The sequence below is a fragment of the Psittacula echo genome (genome assembly GCF_963264785.1).
Source record: "Psittacula echo genome assembly, chromosome: 12".
Classification (NCBI taxonomy): domain Eukaryota; kingdom Metazoa; phylum Chordata; class Aves; order Psittaciformes; family Psittacidae; genus Psittacula; species Psittacula echo.
The window spans coordinates 9,422,756-9,440,441 of NC_137747.1; the positions used below are offsets into that span (position 1 = coordinate 9,422,756).

A 17,686-nucleotide genomic window follows, 5' to 3' on the forward strand; every position below is an offset into this window, starting at 1 on the left:
AGAGCGGGGGCCGCAGCGCTGCCTGCGCCGGGGGCCGGGGGGGTGTTCTGGAAGCTCAGCTCAGCTCAGAAGCTGCCGCACGCACCCGTCACAGCCATGCCGGGGACAGGGTCTGCCTGTGCTATGGGGAGCAGGGATACAGGGGCCAGGCCGGTGGCTCCCGATGGCCTCAATGAGGCTCTCGGCCGGTGCCAACCCTCACTGGCCCCAGGGATGGGCCATGGGGGGGGGCTGCTCCCAGGGCTCTGCTGTCCCTCCTGCATCGCTCCCCCTGTCCCTTCATCCCCTGGGGCCCTTGTGCCAGGGCAGGGGCTGGTTCAAGCGCTCTGCCCCTCGCCTGCCTCCCTCCTTTGCCAGCCCAGGGTAGGCCCCGCTGCAATTTACATTCAGAGGGAGGAGGAGGAGGAAGAGGATCCCTTCAACCGGGCACAGCCTCAAACTCCATCCTCACTGCGATCAGCTCTCAGCAGCTGGTGTCTGGGGAGAAAGGGGCTGATGTGAGGGCAGAGCTCATTGCCTCCAGCCTCTCTGCCTCTTCCTCCTCACTCCTCTCCACCACAGGGATGAGCTCTGCCTGGAGGAAGCAGGGACGGGACGGGGATGCTGCAGGGAAGCTCCATCGCAGCGGGGCAGCCCTGCCTCTTCCTAGGGCCTAGGCATGCCTGAGATGGGAGCAGGGAGCCTCGACCCTCGCTCTGGCTGGGGAACCTTACCTTAGTGACACATCTACACACACGCACGCACTCACACATGCAAAAATAAGTCTGTTTATTCTCTTCCAAGTGACCTGGAGGACCCTGCGGGGACGGGGGCACCTTCTGCCCCCCTGCCCGGGTCCCCCCAGCGTGGGAGCTGGTGGCTGAAGTGCTGCCGTGGCCTCAGCGCCTTTAAAACACAACGGGAGGGAGGAGGAGAGGGGGCGCGGGGGGGCCCCGCGGGGCTCGGTGCTCGGGAGGAGTGTAGTGGATGGGGGGGGCCGCGGCGGGGCCGCTCACTTGCGGCTCAGCAGGGATCCCAGCAGGAGCACCCCGGCCACCGTCGCCCCGGTCAGGAGCCATTTGTTGAAGGTCTCTTGGCCCTTCCTCACCTCGGCAGCAGCATTGTTCCCATAGAGGTCCACAAAGCGCTCCTGCGGGAAGAGGGAAGCGGTGAGCAGAGGGCTGGGAGCGGAGCAGAGACCATCTCTGATGCTTCCCCCCACGGCATGGGGCAGGAATGCTGCCGGGCTCCTGCCGGCAGGAAGGCGGTGGCGGGGAGCAGGCGGGTGACAGATGCCGTGTGCTTCCCTGCTCTGAGTCATGCACAGAGGGCAATGGGGAAGCACAGGATCAGTCATGGGAGAAGGGGATGCCAGGAAGGATTTGCAAGGAGAGCACCATGCGGGCAGGGTGGGAGATGCTGCATCCATCACGTGCTGCGAGCATCAAAGTGTGATAGAAATCATGACAGCAGGAGGGCACTGGGCTTTACCCCATGGCCAAGGCGTGGGGAGCTGCAGCAGGGCTGGTGCCCATGGATGGAGCAGGAGCCCACAGGGTTCATCCGTTTGCATCCAAAGTGGAGCCTCCCATCACCACCAGCACTGCCACATCCTGGCCGGCACAGGTTACCCTGCACCACGAGCTGGATTTCAGGAAGCCCTGTGGCAAAGGCAGACACTGGGTTACCAAGCTGCTGCCTTCCCCTTGGGGAGAGCGGCCAAGCAGAAGGCCTGGCCAGGAATGCAGCCACTCCAGCCCAGCTCGTCTGAGCCAGCCGGCTCCAGTCCCTCACCTCCAGCACCAGCAAGAGCCGGGCAGATCCCAGCAGAGGCACAGCAAAGAATGGAGCGACAGCCCCTGTCCTTGAGGGAGGCAGGTGACAGCACTGGGACACGTGGCATGGCCTGGACTATGGGAGATGGGGGCAGAGAAGAGCATCGGAGAGCATGTCTGCCCCTGCACCCATGCAGCACTCACGGCTTGGAGCCACCCTCTGCTCAGCCAGGGACCATGGATCACCGGTCAATGGCTGCTCAGGTCCCCAGGGAAGGAGGGGTCCATGCGCAGGGGCCTTTAGCCCCAGCAGCTCCCAGGGTTATCAGGGCTGAGCAGGAGCCCCAGGGCTGGAGGAGCTGGAGCTGAGCTCCAGGCTCCGGGCCCAGGCTGGCACAAGCAGGAGCTCGCCATTGTCGCACCTCGAGCCCATGTTCCCAGCAAGGTCCCTGCTCCCTGATAAGTGAGAGCAGTTCCAGTAACCCGGCGGCTCTGGGAAAGCACAGATAAGCCCAGCTGACGCTGTGCTTGTGTCACGACTCACCATGGCCTCCCCGAGGCAGGGGCAGCATCCCTGCCTGCCCTGCCATCCCTGCCTGCCCTGCCATCCCTGCCTGCCCTGCCATCCCTGCCTGCTCTGGCATCTCTGCCTGCTCTGGCATCCCTGCCTGCTCTGGCATCCCTGCCTGCCCTGCCATCTCTGCCTGCTCTGGCATCCCTGCCTGCTCTGGCATCCCTGCCTGCCCTGCCATCTCTGCCTGCTCTGGCATCCCTGCCTGCTCTGGCATCCCTGCCTGCCCTGCCATCCCTGCCTGCCCTGCCATCCCTGCCTGCTCTGCCTGCAAACTGCCTCCCATACCTGCCCAGAGCCCACAAAGACCTGCAGTCACTGTCACAGGACCTGCAGGTGTTCAGTGCCTGGATCACATCTGGGATCAAGAACCTCTTTAGGCAGGTGCCCCTCCATCACTCATGGATAGATGGTACCAGTGCTCTCACTCCTCCAAAACAGCCCCAGCGTGGTCACAGCATGTGCTTACCTCCTCACCTTGCCACAAACACACAGCTTTTTGACAGCAAGGTGTGCAACACATATGGCTGCTGAAAGGGAGCATGATGTGCCCCTCTTCTTGGCCACAGGCCTCCTGCCTCAGGGTACCTGAACAACCACCCCTGCACCTCAGCACCACCTCTCCCCCCCAAGCACCATCTCCAGCATCTCAAGACCCCCCTTGACCATGAGCAGGTATCAGCAGATGTTGGGCAGGGTGCTGGGACCGCAGGGACTTTGGTAACTCACCGCAGGGCACATCACTGCTCAGCCCGAGTCCCCTCCAGGGACATGACACCATCCCCATGACTCCACACAGCATGGCAGGAGCTCACTTCCCACCAGCCTGCCAGTGCCTTCAAGGTGCTGCACAGCATCCCGGGGTGGGCAGGCCAGTGGCTCACACACAGGGGCTATCCAGGGAGGAACAAAGGGAAGGCTGCGCCCTCCTTTTTCCCCAGGGAAAGCCACTTTTCCGAGGGATTCGTTAAGGTCAGCCCCACTGGAAGCCCCACACATCACCACCAATGGGGATGGCAGAGGTGGAAGGAAGGGACAGCCAAGCGCTGGGCAGGCACCAGGAGAGGGCCCCCGAGCCAGCTGGCAGCGGCTGCTGCCCTCCATGGTGTGTGCCACGAGTGAGCGGGGGGTGAAAGGCGCTTCCAAGAAGTGAGGTTTGGGGCCTTGCTTCTCAGAAAAGGAAGTGTTTGCTGAGCAAGAGATAAATGCAGAGGGGGCAGCGGGAGCTATCGGGTGCTACAGGCAGAGGAGAGCAGGGAGGGGATGCGAATCCCTCTCCTTCCCCCGGGAAGGGAGCAGCAGATGCTGGGATGCAGCTGGGGCTGCAGGGACCCGGAGGAGGGAGCAGTGCCCTCCCTCAGGAGCCCCGGCACGACTGCGATCCCAGATGTGACCGCTGGGAACGGCCATCCCAGAGTAGGGGCAGTGGGAAACAGGCAGCAGCGGCCTCCCTTCCGTCCTGGGAGCGGGTTGAAGGTTAGGGAACGGCAGCTTGCTGGGTTCCCACACGGCCCCGGGCCCTGCACCTGAAGCTCAGGACTCCCAGCACCGATCCTGCCCTCTCGGTGCTGAGATCGGTGCTAGGACCTCAGGCTTGCCCAGACACGTCCGGATATTTCTGGCCTTCCCCAGTCACCTTTATCTGAGAGGAAATACTTGGAATTCCTGAGTCGATCACAAGGACTGTGGTAGCAACAGCACCGCAGGGTCCCAACAGCATTGCAGTGTTCCAGCCGCCCGTCCCGCATGCCCGCCGGCCCTTCCACCCAGAGAGGACAGGACAGCACAGGACAGAACAGGACAGCATAGGACAGGACAGCATAGGACAGAACAGGACAGGCTGTTCCACCACCAAACACTTGTCACATCCCCTTCCCCACCATCCAAGAGGAGGATGCTCGGGGCCAGGCAATGAGGAAGCAGTGTGATGTCTACGTAAAGGGCTTCCCCTGGCTTTGCCTCCCCCCTCCACCCAGCACTGGGGAAGGAGTTTGCTTGCTGGAGCCTAAAGCAGCACTCACTGGGGAAGGGGCTCTCTCCGGATGCTTCTGCTGTGTGCAGGGAGAGAGAACCTGGAGATCAGACTCCAGCAGTGCCCAGGACCCTGCAGAGCTGGGCAGGGAGGTTCTGCAGTGCCAAAGGCTCTCCAGACACCTGCAGTGCCCCGGAATGCAGCCCAGCACCAGGGAGGATGCAGCAGCTCCTGAAGCCGTGCCCAGTGACAACACTGCGGTACTGAGGAGAGCTCTGACCCAAAGTGCTCTCAGGAGCACGAGGTGCAGCTGAGCCCGAGCTCACATCCTGGAAAGGGGAAGGGAAACACAACGGTTCAGTCTCCTGCGGGTGTCCCCCCCCGAGGTTCAGCTGCTTTCATTCACCAGCACTGCCCAAGAGCTTCCCCAGCTGAGTGGAGGGGGAACCGCTGCTGGATCCCATTAAGGGAGAGCAGAGCAGGTTCCTCCTTCAAGGTAAGAACCATCACTTGGGGGAAGAAGATTCAGTGACACTGAACCACGAAGGAAGCAGATGTTGCAATGAACGACATTGTCTGGTCTCTTGTGAGCCAGGGGCAGAGCAGAAAGGGCAGATACGGGCTCTACTGGGACTATTCATAGAATCCCAGCCTGGTTTGGGTTGGAAGGGACCTTAAAGCTCCTCCAGCTCCAATCTCTGCCACGGGCAGGGACCCCTTCCACTGGAGCAGCTTGCTCCAAGCCCCTGTGTCCAACCTGGCCTTGAATACTGCCAGGGATGGGGCAGCCACAGCTTCTCTGGGCACCCTGTGCCAGCGCCTCAGCACCCTCACAGGGAAGAGCTTCTGCCTAAGAGCTCATCTCAGTCTCCTCTCTGGCAGGTTAAAGCCATTCCCCTTGGCCTGTCCCTACAGGCCCTTGTAAAGCTGTTCACAGTGGCACTCAGCTTCAACACAGAGACCGACCCCAGGAGCGACAGAGCTCCCCCTGACCCTGCCTGGGGGTGTCCCAGGAACAGGAACCAGCTCAGTACATACAGGAGCCTCTCCCACCCCAGAAGCCCAACGTGTTTTATCAGAAGCCTCCCATGTGATACATCAGGACTGTTCCCACGTGGACCGACAGAAGTGCAAAAGTTAAGTGCTTGCCCTAGAGCTGCATGAGCCGCAGCATCTGCCTCCCAGCCCAGCACTCTCGTCATGAGGCCATGTTTCACTTGCAAACAAGGCTGTTGCTGTTCTACCTTGGCTGTAACTGCAGCTGTGTTACTGCTGAGGGGTCAGACACTGCTCTCCAGCCAGGAGCACTCATCTGCATGACCAGGCATTTGTTAATGAGATGCTGGGAACAGTTTTGTGCTGAGCAGTGCCCCAAGCGTGGAAAAAGCAAGGCAGGAGCTAGGCACAGAGCACACAAAGCCCTGCATGGAGCAGCCTGTTCCCCGAGCCCCTGCAGGCTGCCAGCTCTCCACATGGGACCGGCATATGTGAACCTGGAGCTACAACAGGGGGGAAAGGAGATGATCCTTCAGGAAAGAAAGAAAACAGAACTATTCCCAAAGGCCGCTATTAGGATCCTGTAAGCACAGCTCAACGGGTCGGGTCCCTTTGTGCTATGGAAATGGAAGGGACACCCTGGAGGTCCTCCCTCCACCCTAACACCGCACCCATGCTTGTCCCCATCACCCCCAGCCCTGTCTGAAGCCCAGGCCTGAAGAAAGAGCAGCAGGGACAGGAAGGGGCCCACACCATCATGCAGCATTGCCTGCAGTATCGGGAGCATGCCTATGGAAACCTGCCATCCCAGGCAGAGGCCTCGGAGCTTCTCCAGATCCCCACCCTGATCCCCACCAGAATGCTGGGCAGGCTCAGAATGGGGAGGGGAAGAGGCTCTGGGGACATGGGGACATGAAGGGGCTCTGGGGACAGCACAGTGCAGGTGCAAATGCTCCAGAGACCCAGCTCTAACTGTTATGCAAATGGAGACCTCCAGGGAAGCAGCTGCTGATCTCCATGACAATGGCAGGGAATGCCACTCGCCTGCTGCATCTCCTGCCCTGGGAACAGTGTTGGGGTGCTGCGGATGCTGGGATGCTGCTGGGTGCTGCTGCCCCAGCCCAAGCTCCAGGGCTCTGCATTGTGTGGAGCTGGCAATGCTGAGGGATGCAGCCATAAACTCGAAGGGGTTAAGAGAATAAGCACATCCCTGCCTTGCTCTCCTCCTGGCTGGCCAAGCCCCTCGCCATCAGGGATGGAGGCTGTCCTGGGGACCTCAGCCCAACAAACCTGCGGGGTTTCTGCCTGGTGAGGGCCAGAGCCAGCTCTTTTCCAAGCAGAACCAAGCCCTCACTCGCACATTCCAGCCCTAATCCTCGCCGCAGCAGCTCCTGTCAAACTGGTTCCATCACCAGCGCCAGGGGACCTGCACTAACCCTGCACCATTCAGCACGATTCCAGCATTTCCCAAGCACATGAAAGGGGTGAGAGTGACAGCTCTGACCCCCGTCCCTGCCCCGGGAGACGCTGCGCACAGCACGACACGGAGAGCCGGGAATTGCGCTCTCCCTTCCAGAAACCTCCTGAAACATTCATGTGCGTTCCAGCTGGAGCTGGTGCCAGTGACTAATCCACTTGCATCCATCTTTCATCAGTGTTTCTCCCGGAACTAATGGGGCTGAGGGCTCCCAAAGGTGCGGAAGCACCAGGATTGGGCACGCTCGGCAGCGGCGCGGCTGCGGGACAAAGAACACATTGGCTGAGCCGGATCCACTCAAGAGATTAGCACCTGCTGGGAATGGGATTGTTTTCCAAAGGGCATTAAGTGGAATAGTCCCAGGAAAGACGGTCTCTCTGATGCTTCTCCCCACCGGACAGATGGTGTCTGAGCCCCGCAGCAGAGCCTTTGTGCGAGGGGCGCGCTCGGGGGGCAGGGGAGGGCTCAGGCTTTCATTTCATGGTTATCTGCTCGCTGCACCGGGCACAGGCACCTCGGCAGGGTCCCTGGGTCGGGGCACACAGCTCCATTTTCACCTTGTCATCGCTGCTCCCGGACGTCAACAGCTCCTGTGCAATCTGCCCTTGTGTAACCATGGGGAAACCTGCGCCGAGGGGACGGGATGTGCTCGTGTGTGGCCACCGCGGAGCCACCTTCCCTCCCAGCCAGGGGCTGAGCTGTGATGCAAACACATCCTGGTCCTGGTCCTTAATAGCACCGGGAGCCTCACCCAAACCCACCCTGCGGGGAACAGCACCATCACCAGAGCCTGAGGGAGTGAGGCGAGGTGCAAGGACAGGCCCCAGAGGAGATGGGTCCCACAGGGCTCTCCCACCTCAAGCCATTCATCCTCATGCACCCCGGAGCAGCCTCCCCACTTCCCACTTCAGCTCCAGCACCTCACGAGGCTGCTGTAATTCTTCCATGCCACTTGAATGAAAAAGGGGAAAGGGTGGAGGTGCAGGAAGATGTCCTCATTCTGTTTTCACTTCCTGTTAGTCCACATGAAATCTCAAATGATTCAAGCCACCAAGTCCCTTTTAGCAAGCTCCTTGCTGGCTGGAGGGCAGGAAGCAGTGGAGGCAGCAGCTGATGCAGCACAGGCTGGAGAGAGGGATGCAGCACGAGAAGGAGACTTTGTGCCCTGCCCTGGGCTCCTCCATACGTGTTGTTGCACGCAATAATCACTGGCTGGTGCACTGGAAGCTTCTAAATGAGGTCAGTTGCTCTAATAAAAGGTATTAGCTCTCCGGCAAGTTTACCACACTGGTGAGCCATGTCATTACAGGATGGAAGCACTTGGAACACCATTATGGCTCTTTTACAGGTAGCAAGAGCTCATTTTCTCCATACGTAAGCTGTGTGTCACCCAGCCACTACCCAGGCCCACACACACACACCCAGCCCGAACCCGGAGCCAGCTCACCACGAGTCACACACAGAGCAATGGCACACACTGCCACAGCCCTGCACAACACTCGTGCTGGCTCCAGCCTTCCTCAGCCCCAGTGATGGCCCGAACCAGCCTGAGGTGCAGATGGGACTGGTATTGTGTGGAGAACTAACGAAGTGATGCACACAGCTGTGCTGCTCCACCTGAGCGTGGCATCAGCTGCATTCAACCCAAACCAGCACCGTGCCAGCCCAGGCCTCTTCTCTGAGCTTCCTAAAGAGCCCTTTGCCCTCCTGTAGAAGGAAAACCCTTCCATGCTCTTTCAGGAAGCAGAAGCTCCCTCCTGTCGGGCACAGTCCTACCCCCAGTAGGTCCCTGCATGGCTCTGCCCGTCACCCCTCTCACACCTATGAGCAGCTCCTGCTCCAGGCCCTGTCTGCTGCCCTGCTGTCACGTTTTGGAGTGCTTGGTTTCAGTCCTGAGCACCCAGCTGGCAGTGGGACAGGGAGAACCTGCCTGCTCTTTGTTTTTGCCTCGCTTTCCCCCTGAGCTCAGGAATGGGGAGCTCTGGGTCCATCCCAGATCAGGAGCAGAATGGCTGAGCCTGGCCCTGCTCCCACTGGATGCTCCTGATCTCCTGGGCTCATGTACCCCAGCAGGATGCTGCTTCCAGAAGCCAGCTACTAATTGGATGTACTTAAGTCAGAACTACGTCTGCAGACACAGCTCAAACACGAGCTTGAGCAGGAAGGAGGATAATGCAATAAATTCAAGCAGCTCTCCCCAAGGGAATTGCACAGACCCCTGCACTTCCCCTTTGCACATACAGCCTATTACCCCGCCTTGGGCTCGCGGCATGAATGCAAGTATTGGTTGAGAGAATAACCATCCCAAAGCCTCCCGAAACACCGTGCTCACCCTGCTCGCAGTAGCAGAGGGAAGGCAGAGCAGTTACAGCACCGTGTTCAAACAGTCCCCATGGCCTCTCTGGTTAAAGCTTTGAATCCTGCTCCTCCCTCCCTCCCTACCCTGGAGGCAGCAGCAGCAGCAATGAGTGTGCTGGGTTTCCCATTAAAGAGATCCTGAGAGACAGCACTGGGCTGGTACACGTGAGCACGTGTCCGAAGGAAGACACGGGCGGCTGCAGAGATGCTTCCTGCCCGCAGGAGCTGCGGCCGGCGTTCCTGCCTGCAGGCATGGCCCTCCTTCCCAGCACTGCTCAGCCCTCGGATCCTTCTTTCTTGTAACTAAATTAAACATGAGGAGCAAATAAGCAAAATACCCAACTATAAAGAACTCAAGCGTTTCCAGAGCACAAGTAGGTCACAGCTCCCCAGCGCGCGGAGCCGCGGCTCAGCCCCCCAAGCCTCCTGGGTTCAAAACTGATGTCTCTCTTAGAAGGCAGCTTCCCAAAGCCACACCTGCGCCCCGGTGAACCCATCTGCAGCCATCTGCCAACGGCTCCGCACCCTCACCCCACCGGGCCTGGCTGCTGCCGTGGCCAAGAGTCACCCTCGCCCGCAGTCCGGTGCGAGCGGCAAAGCCCCGGTGTCCCCTCCATGGTGCACTGTGGGGAAGCACAAAGCACATGCCTTGATTCAATCCCTTGGCATTTCAAGGGTGATTGGGAGCGGGACTGTGGAGAGATCTTGTGCCAAACACCCCTCTGCATATCCTTCAGGTGAGGAGCAGGGAGCAGGAACAGTTTCCCTGTCCAAGGCCAGGGCAGTGAACCAAGGAGTGCCCTGGCACTGAGGGAGCCGTTTCCCTTTCATGCCTTTCATTATCCGTGTTAATCTTTAGTTGCTCAGAACAATAGCGTTTCAGGGTAACCTCTGGGAGTGGGGAGGAGGAGTGTGGCTGCTTCCTGCCACCCCAAGGCAGGGCCACTGCGGAGCAGAGCATTCCTTCACCCATGAATCAGCCAGCAGGAGGTCAAAGCCCCTCTGCTATCAGGGTCACTGGTGGGGAGGGGAGCAGCTCCCCCAGCCCCTTCCTGCTCCATTGCTAATCCCTCACCTCGCGGTTCAGCAGGTCTGCAACACTTCCACAACTGATATCCATCCCTTCCCTTCCCCCAGCTCCTCCTGGGAATACTCCAGCACTACAGCTAGTGGGGAAAGAGCTGCTAGAGAAATGCTCCCTGCAATGTCGAGATGGGACCGTGCCTTCAGCTGCCAGCAGCTGGGTACACAACAAAGGAGAGGAGCTCCAGCAAAGGCCTTGGAGCATCGCTCAGCCTGCACCCGGGCTGAGTATTGCTGCTCCCGGGGTTAAACCACATCACAGATCACACAGGAGCTCCATCAGCTGCAGCACCCCAAAAACCCACAGAAAGCTGCAGCTTCCACAGGGGAAAAGAGCACATTGCTCCCTCTACTTGTGCTGTGGTGGGACACCCAACTGCTTCTGAATGGGGAGAGAGCCCAGTCAGCGTGCAGGGAGATGCAGAGCCTGCTTCAGAGAGGAGCAGGGTGATGGAGAAGACTGAGATTACCAGGAGCAGCTGTGAACACAGAGCAGCACCAAACACTCTGTTAATTATTTCACAGGTCTTTTTTTACATGACACTCCATCCTCCGGATTAAAGAACCTCGGAGTGCTTTACAAATCCCAGTTCCCAGCAGCTCCCCTGGGAGGGAAGGAAACACAATCCCTTCTGCTGGAAGAGCACGGGGTTAAGTGGGCTGCTCTGAGCCCCGGATGGGCTCTGGGGCTTTGCCTTGCAGGCCCTTGCTCTGATCACAGATCTAAGGAACGTAAGCAAACTGCACCGCACACCCAGAGGGAGCGAGGAAAACCAGGGCAGGGCCCCAGCGAAGGAGAACCGAGCGAGCAGGGTGAAGAGCAGAGCTCTGAAACTCGCCTCTGCGTGGGTCTCGCTCCAGCAGCAGGAATGCTGCTGCGGGCCGGGCAGGAAGCTGCAGTGGAAGTCATTCCAATGGCATTTCCTGGAGAGCGCTGCAGAAAAGCCTCCCAGGTCGCAGGCAGGGTGAGGAGCTGCCAGGGATCTGCAGGCTCAGGCCAGAGCAGCCTTCAGTGAGGACAGAGCAACCTGGGACAGCCCGAGCCAAGGCCCTGCCAGTTCCCATGGCCAGGGAGGGATCCCCAGTCCTGCAATGGGACAAGGCTGGCAGGAGGACAGTGCTCTTTTCATCCCAAGCAGGTGATGACAGTGGGGGCATCATCCCAGCTGCAGGGATCCAGGCTGTAAAGTAATCTTGGTGGACAACAGCAGCACAATTCAAACCTGTGCTTATCCCACGCTGCCCAAAAAGCTTGGACTGAGAAGATGTGAGGATCCTGGAGCACCTGGGATCACCCAGGTAACGTGGTGGCTGCAGGGAGGGTGTGTGCGGGATACCTGGGCAGAGAAGAGAGCTGAGAACCAAAGGCTGGCTCTCAACCTGAAACCATTGAGGAGGCTGGAGCAGGAGCCCAGGATGCAATCCCAGCTGTGCTGTCATATGACACAGGCTGAGTCATTTCCTATCATTCAAGAAGAAAATGTAAAAGATACAAAATCACAGAATCATAGAATAGTCAGGGTTGGAAAGGACCTTAAGATCATCCAGTTCCAACCCCCCCTGCCATGGGCAGGGACACCTCACACTAAACCATGCCCCCCAAGGCTCTGTCCAACCTGGTCTTGAACACCACCAGGGATGGAGCATTCACAACCTCCCTGGGCAACCCATTCCAGTGCCTCACCACCCTTACAGTAAAGAACTTCTTCCTTATATCCAATCTGAACTTCCCCTGTTTAAGTTTGAATCCGTATCACTACAGTCCTTAATGAAGAGTCCCTCCCCACCATCCTTATAGGACCCCTTCAGGTACTGGAAGCTGCTCTGAGGTCTCCATGCAGCCTTCTCTTCTCCAGGCTGAACAGCCCCAACTTTCTCAGCCTACCTTCATATGGGAGGTGCTCCAGCCCCTGATCATCCTCATGGCCTCCTCTGGACTTGTTCCAGCAGATCAACTGAACCACACAGCTTGGTGTCATCAGCAAACTTGCTGAGGGCGCACTCAATCCCACTGTCCATGTCACCCACAAAGATGTTGAACAAGACCGGTCGCAGCACCGATCCCTGGGGAACACCACTCGTTACTGGTCTCCAGCCGGACATCGAGCCATTGACCACAACTCTTTGCGTGCGGCCATCCAGCCAGTTCTGTATCCCTCGAGTGACCCATCTGTATAAAATGAGATGGTTCTATTCAATCTGCTAAGGGTTTTCCCCGAACAGAACCATGAGCTTCCAGTCCAGCACAGAGCGACACAACACATACATCCCAGCACTACGGGCTGGCTGCGAGCCCGGGATGCACAGAGCCGACATGGGAAGCACTCTGTGTTCCTTCAGCCTGGCCCAGTTTGTCAGGATTCAGATGCCACAGACTGGTGACAAAGATGCTGTTTGCTCTCCATCCCAGCCTGACACTGCCCCTTCATGCTGGTCCCCATCATACGCATGGAAACAGGAAGCCTCTTGCCTCTGGGTCCGCAGTTCCAGCTCCCAGTCTCACAGAACACCCTCTTTCAAGCCCACTCTGATTTAGCCTCAAAGGAGAAGCTGTCATCCCCTGGAGGGGCACAGCCAGGCAGCAGCTCCTGCTCACTTCCCTCTCACACAGATTAAGCACGGTCAGTACCTTTCTGCCTGCCGGGCTCCCACCCCACCAGATTCCTCCCCTCACGATTCCCCATCCCCACTGAGATCAATGTTTGAACTTCACAGTCAATGGGACCTGGTCCTGGCCAAAGCACCTGCCCCAGAAAAGCCTCCTCTTTGGTGCTGATGGCTCACAGAGGCAGCAGCTCCCTTCTGGCCGTTAGTAAATGCCCCCCTCGGGTTGTTCTTGTTTGTTTGTTTTCACAGTGCCAGATTGCAGAGGAGGCAACCCAAGAGCCAGCAAACGTGACAAAACACACCCACGTTCACACCACAGCGAGATTTACCATTTCCCCCTCGCCTCAAAGCAGCCTTTACAAGAGAACTGCTGCAGCCCAGCACACAACAGCCTCAACAGGCCCCTCCAAAGGCAACCTGCATCCCGCTGCCATCCTACGCTCGCCTTTGTTCCTCTGGTGGGGAATGAAAGAGCTTCCTACGCAGCCAGGCTGTGCAACACTTGGGATGCAGCCACGCTCCTTCCCTCTCTCAGTGGGGCTTTCCAGGAAGAGCAATGCTGCAGCGCTGCAGAGCACAAACCAAGGGCCTGCCACAACTTGCATCCCTCTCTCAGGACCTGCCTGCTGCACCTCTCGGGAGAGCTTTGTTTGCATGGGACAGGCTGTAACAGCTCAATGCACCAAACAGGCTCCCTGTGCAAACAGGGTGGCAGGAGAGGGACCCTCCATCACAGCAAGTGCAGGGTGGCACTTGCAGGGAGAGCTGGCAGCAGGCCACTGCTTTTGTGCCTGCAGCTGGAGGCGAGTGAGAGCAAAGTGAAGCATCCCCATGTGTGAGGCACTCGGGAGCCCTTATATGAGATATATATCCCTTAGACCCACTGCTGCTGCGCTGTCCTTCATGTAGAGTGGCACAGCTGCCCCAAAAAGGACACCGTGAAACCTCAGCACAGAGGAAAGCTACTGAGACATCAAACAAGCTGCCCAGTGCTGAAGTTTTATGGTGGTGGGGTGGATTCTCCCCACTACAGCCTTTACCACCCTGCCCGGGTCCCCGTCAGGCAACAGCACAGCCTGAGCAGCGCAGTCAGAAGCCCCGTTCAAGGTTAGAAGAAGGGAGCAAGGTTGTTCCCTTGGGTGGGAAACACAGGGAATGGCGATCTTCAAAGGCAGCGCTGGTGGGAGGGTCAGATAAAGAGGAGTCCTGACCCCTCCGCAATCTGTTGAACAAATATTTGCTCCAAACGATTAATTTAGAGACAGACAGACAAAAAATGGACGAGCCTGGCTGGGGGTGGGGAGGCGGGAGGAGGGGCTCCATTCCCTGCGCGCAGGAGCAGGGATTTTCCACCACTGATTTAATCTAAATCCACCCCCCCCCCCCCCGAGAGTTCATTTACAAAAAATCAGATTGCATTATCGCCGGGTCTCCAGGATACAGCCCAATCCGTCACCACCAGCAACAGCCGCCCTCCGCGGGAGAAACCTCCATCTCAGCGCTCAACGCCAAGACTAATCTGTGCCTTTAAAAGCCAAAACCAGAGGGGAGGGGGAAGGAACTCAGCATTTGGCCAGGGGGATGTGCAGGATGAGAGAGCTAATGGGCCACATAGAGCCTGATGAAATGGGCAGCAGATCCCATTATTAATCGAAACTCCCCTGCCTGGGCAGCCCCACCCAGGCAGTGCCCCAGGGCAGCCACATTCCTGGAATTCTTGCACCGTGGGTGAACAGCTTCCTTCTCCCTGGGTGCTCCTTTTCCATGGGTGCTCCTTTCTCCGGGGTCCCCAGCATGGCCAGCCGGGTGCAAGGAGCTGGGAGCTCTTTGGGGCTCCTGTACCTCTCCTTTATCAGGAGGGTGCAAAGCTCCAAGGTTCCTGCTCCTTCCCGAGGTGCAGGGCCCTGCTGACGGATGAGGAGGGCTGAAGGCCTCAGCTCACCAGTGAGGCAACTCCCTGCCTGACAGCTTGAACTCTTCCCAGTGGGTGCCGGTAAAGGTTACACCAGCAGGGAACCACTGAGATGCAGCAGCAGAAAGAAAACTGAAGACATCTGTAGGTCACAGACCTCCTGTTCCCAGCAGCATGGCACAGCCGGACCTGGCATCCCAGGAATGCTTCCTGGAGAAATGCTTATTCATGGTAATACCTCACCACCGGGAGGGAGCTGAGGGGTTTGCTGCTGGGGCAGCTGGGAGCATCACTCCCTGCCAAGCGGGAAGCAGCTGCAGGTCCAGCAGCTCCCCAGGGTGGAGGCTGTCCCCACCTCAGGCCCCAGCAGCCACCAACCCCCCAGGAGGTGCTGGGGGGTCCCTTCCCTGTTAGCACGGCAAAAACCAAAGTCTTGACTCCAGAATGAAGTCGCTGTTACCTCAGTAAATCACACATAGGGTGCCAGGAGAGGAGGAAGCTCCACTCCCTGCTGTTAAATGACACCAGGAACATGCCCAAGAGCTCCTGCTTGAAGAACAAGCTTGGGTGACATTAAGTTCCCAGAGACTCCTGGAGAACAGATCTTTTACGTAACGTACAGGGAGAAGGAGAACAAACAGGGATGGAGAAGGACACATCTGAGCATAAACTATGTCACTGCAGTGGACTGACCCTTTTGGGGCAGAGTGATAAGAGCACAGAGGGAAAGGCCAGGCGCCCCTTGATGTCCCTCCAAGGTCTAGGACATGAGTTAACACAAACACTGCTGGTCTGACCAGCACCACTGCCAGCCCGGAGCGAGGGAAGACACAGGCAGGGAGAAGATCTTACCCATCCGCCATTCTCCTGGATCCAGGGATCTAGGTGGTCGGTCAAGTAGGTGGTCATCCAAGACACAATGCGTCCCACCAATACCCGCATCTCCTTGTCAACGCTCTCCACACACAAGGCTCCTCCGAAGGAGAAGAAAGCCACGATGCGCCCCCAGTTCACTCCATCGCGGAAGAGTTCATTCACTACCTGCTCAAAGCTCTGGTATGCGGTGCCAGGGGTGATGTGGAGCTGGGACGTGAGGTCGCTGAACGCCCGCCGGTACCGAAGCTCAAACTCATCCCCTGCCTCTCTCAGCGCCTGCCTCACGTCGGCCGCTTGAACCATGTTGTGGACCTGGAGGCTGCTCCGGTGCACGGTGGCTCCATTCACTACGTGGCTGGCGGGCGGGTGCCAGGAGGGGCTCCCGTTGAGAACGCCGTCCATCTCCACCTCCTCGGCTGCAAAGTCCGTCCTGTTCTCATCCTCCTCCTCCAGCTGGCTCCAGCTGTGGCCCTTCTGCGAGAGCTTGTAGGACACAAAGTCAATCACTAACGCCCGGTTGCTGCTGGACATTTTCACACCTGGGGCGCCCTCAATGAGTCCATGGTCCGGAGCACGCACAGATCAGCACTCAGCAGCTCTCTCGACCCCGCTCTTGTTCTGCAGCGCCGATGGGAGCATCTGACCTTTGCACACACAGCAGAGGAGAGAGGCAAAGAAACGGTTAATGCCATAGCTCCGAGATGCACCGGCCCGCTAATGCGGGCAGCTCATCGTTAAACCGAGCTCCTTTCTGCCGTGACTCAGGGCCACCGGATCGGAGCTGCACCAAGGACCGGCTGCCATCTCCCCCCCTTCCCTTCCCGGGAAACCAACCTGGACCCCAGGGAGCCCCCGGGTCTCACCGGCTGCGGGCAGGCGGCTGCGGGCCGGGCCGGGCCGGGCTGCGGGAGGCGGCTCTGGCGCTGCGCTGGCTGCGGGCCGGCCCGGCCGCGCTCCGCCAGTCCCGGAGCGCAGCGGAGGCGGAGGCAGCCCCGCCCCCCGCCCCGCCCGTTAAAGGGCTCGGCTCCCCCCGCCCCCCTCCGCCGGCGTTGCCCAACGGCTGCCGGCGGAAGCGGGCAAGCGGCGTTGCCAAGGGTTACGGCAGCCCCGAGAGGGGCCCGGTGTGACGATAACCGCGGTGTCACCCTCGCACCCCCTGCACCCGGCACAGCCCCCCCCCATCCCCGAAGCCCCTCGCTCGGCCGCAAACCGGCGAGCCCTCGCCGCCAGGGCCGGGCTCACGGGGCACGTTCAGCGCGGGGACGCCGCTGCCACCCGGCTCTTACAGGAGCGGTTCCGGTTGGTCGCTGCGGTTCGGGCCCTGCTGCCGCCGGGACCGGGGCGGGAGGCGGCAGGGGGCGGCCAGCAGGGGGCAGCCTCCCCCCTCCCGGTGCCGTCCCGCCCCTCGCGGCCGCCGTACCGGGGCGGGGCGGTGAGCACGGGACCCGCCCCTCACCGTCAACCAATCAGCCGCCGGGAAAGCCGCGCGGGGCGGGGCCTGGAAGCGAGCTCTCCCATTGGCTGAGCATCGCGTCGCTCAAGGCCTGCCCCACTCCGCCCCTCACCTCACGGCCGGTGGAGCGTCCGGGTCGCTCCCGCCCCTACCCCGCGGGCCCGGCTGGCAGCGCCGCCGTGAGCCGCCGGGAGCGCCGCCGGGCCTCGGCCCGCTCAGCAGTCCCCGGGCTGCTTCCGCATCGCCCGCCGCGCTGCTGGGCCGCGCCGGGGGGGGTGCGGGAGGGGGCAGGAGGCGGTGGAGCGCATGCGCCGAGCGGCCGCTGTCAGTGCGCAGGCACACAGCTGCGGGGCGGAGGGCGGTGCTTTGTCGCCCCCTGTTGGCCCCGCCAGCCAGCGGCGGCTCCGGTAGCTCCAGCCCCCGCCGGTGCCACACCTCATGGGCACGGTAGAGCCCGCGGCCGCCTGTCCCCTCACAGCAGCCTAGCTTTCTCTGTGTGATCGCTGTTGTGACTCCACAGTGCTGCGGGAGCTCGCGGCCACCCCGTGGGTGGTGCCGCTGCTGCAGGCGGAGTACCGGGACGTGCAGCCAGTTGCCCCGGTAACCACGTGCGGTACAGCCGTGCAC

The 17,686-nt window shown here is 59.9% G+C and overlaps 1 protein-coding gene across 8 annotated transcripts; it reads right to left on the bottom strand.

Moving 5' to 3' along the window:
* Nucleotides 1-747: 747 nt before the first annotated feature.
* On the bottom strand, nucleotides 748-17,021 carry BCL2L1 (BCL2 like 1). Of its 8 annotated transcripts, XR_013957865.1 has the most exons (4): nucleotides 16,441-16,595; nucleotides 15,583-16,250; nucleotides 12,097-12,381; nucleotides 3,082-11,673 (listed from the first exon to the last, which is right to left on the bottom strand). XR_013957865.1 is itself a non-coding variant. In XM_080627835.1 (3 exons), the coding sequence occupies exons 2-3, from the start codon at nucleotides 16,135-16,137 to the stop codon at nucleotides 992-994; spliced, it is 693 nt and encodes a 230-aa protein (XP_080483961.1). In that variant the 5' UTR covers nucleotides 16,138-16,250; nucleotides 16,441-16,594; the 3' UTR covers nucleotides 748-991. The 8 variants fall into 8 exon arrangements, 7 of the variants coding, with proteins under 7 accessions (XP_080483961.1, XP_080483957.1, XP_080483960.1 ...); XM_080627835.1 differs by lacking the exons at nucleotides 3,082-11,673; nucleotides 12,097-12,381 and adding an exon at nucleotides 748-1,129 and having other exon boundaries at nucleotides 16,441-16,594; XM_080627831.1 differs by lacking the exon at nucleotides 16,441-16,595 and adding an exon at nucleotides 16,893-17,021 and having other exon boundaries at nucleotides 3,082-12,381.
* Nucleotides 17,022-17,686: the final 665 nt, after the last annotated feature.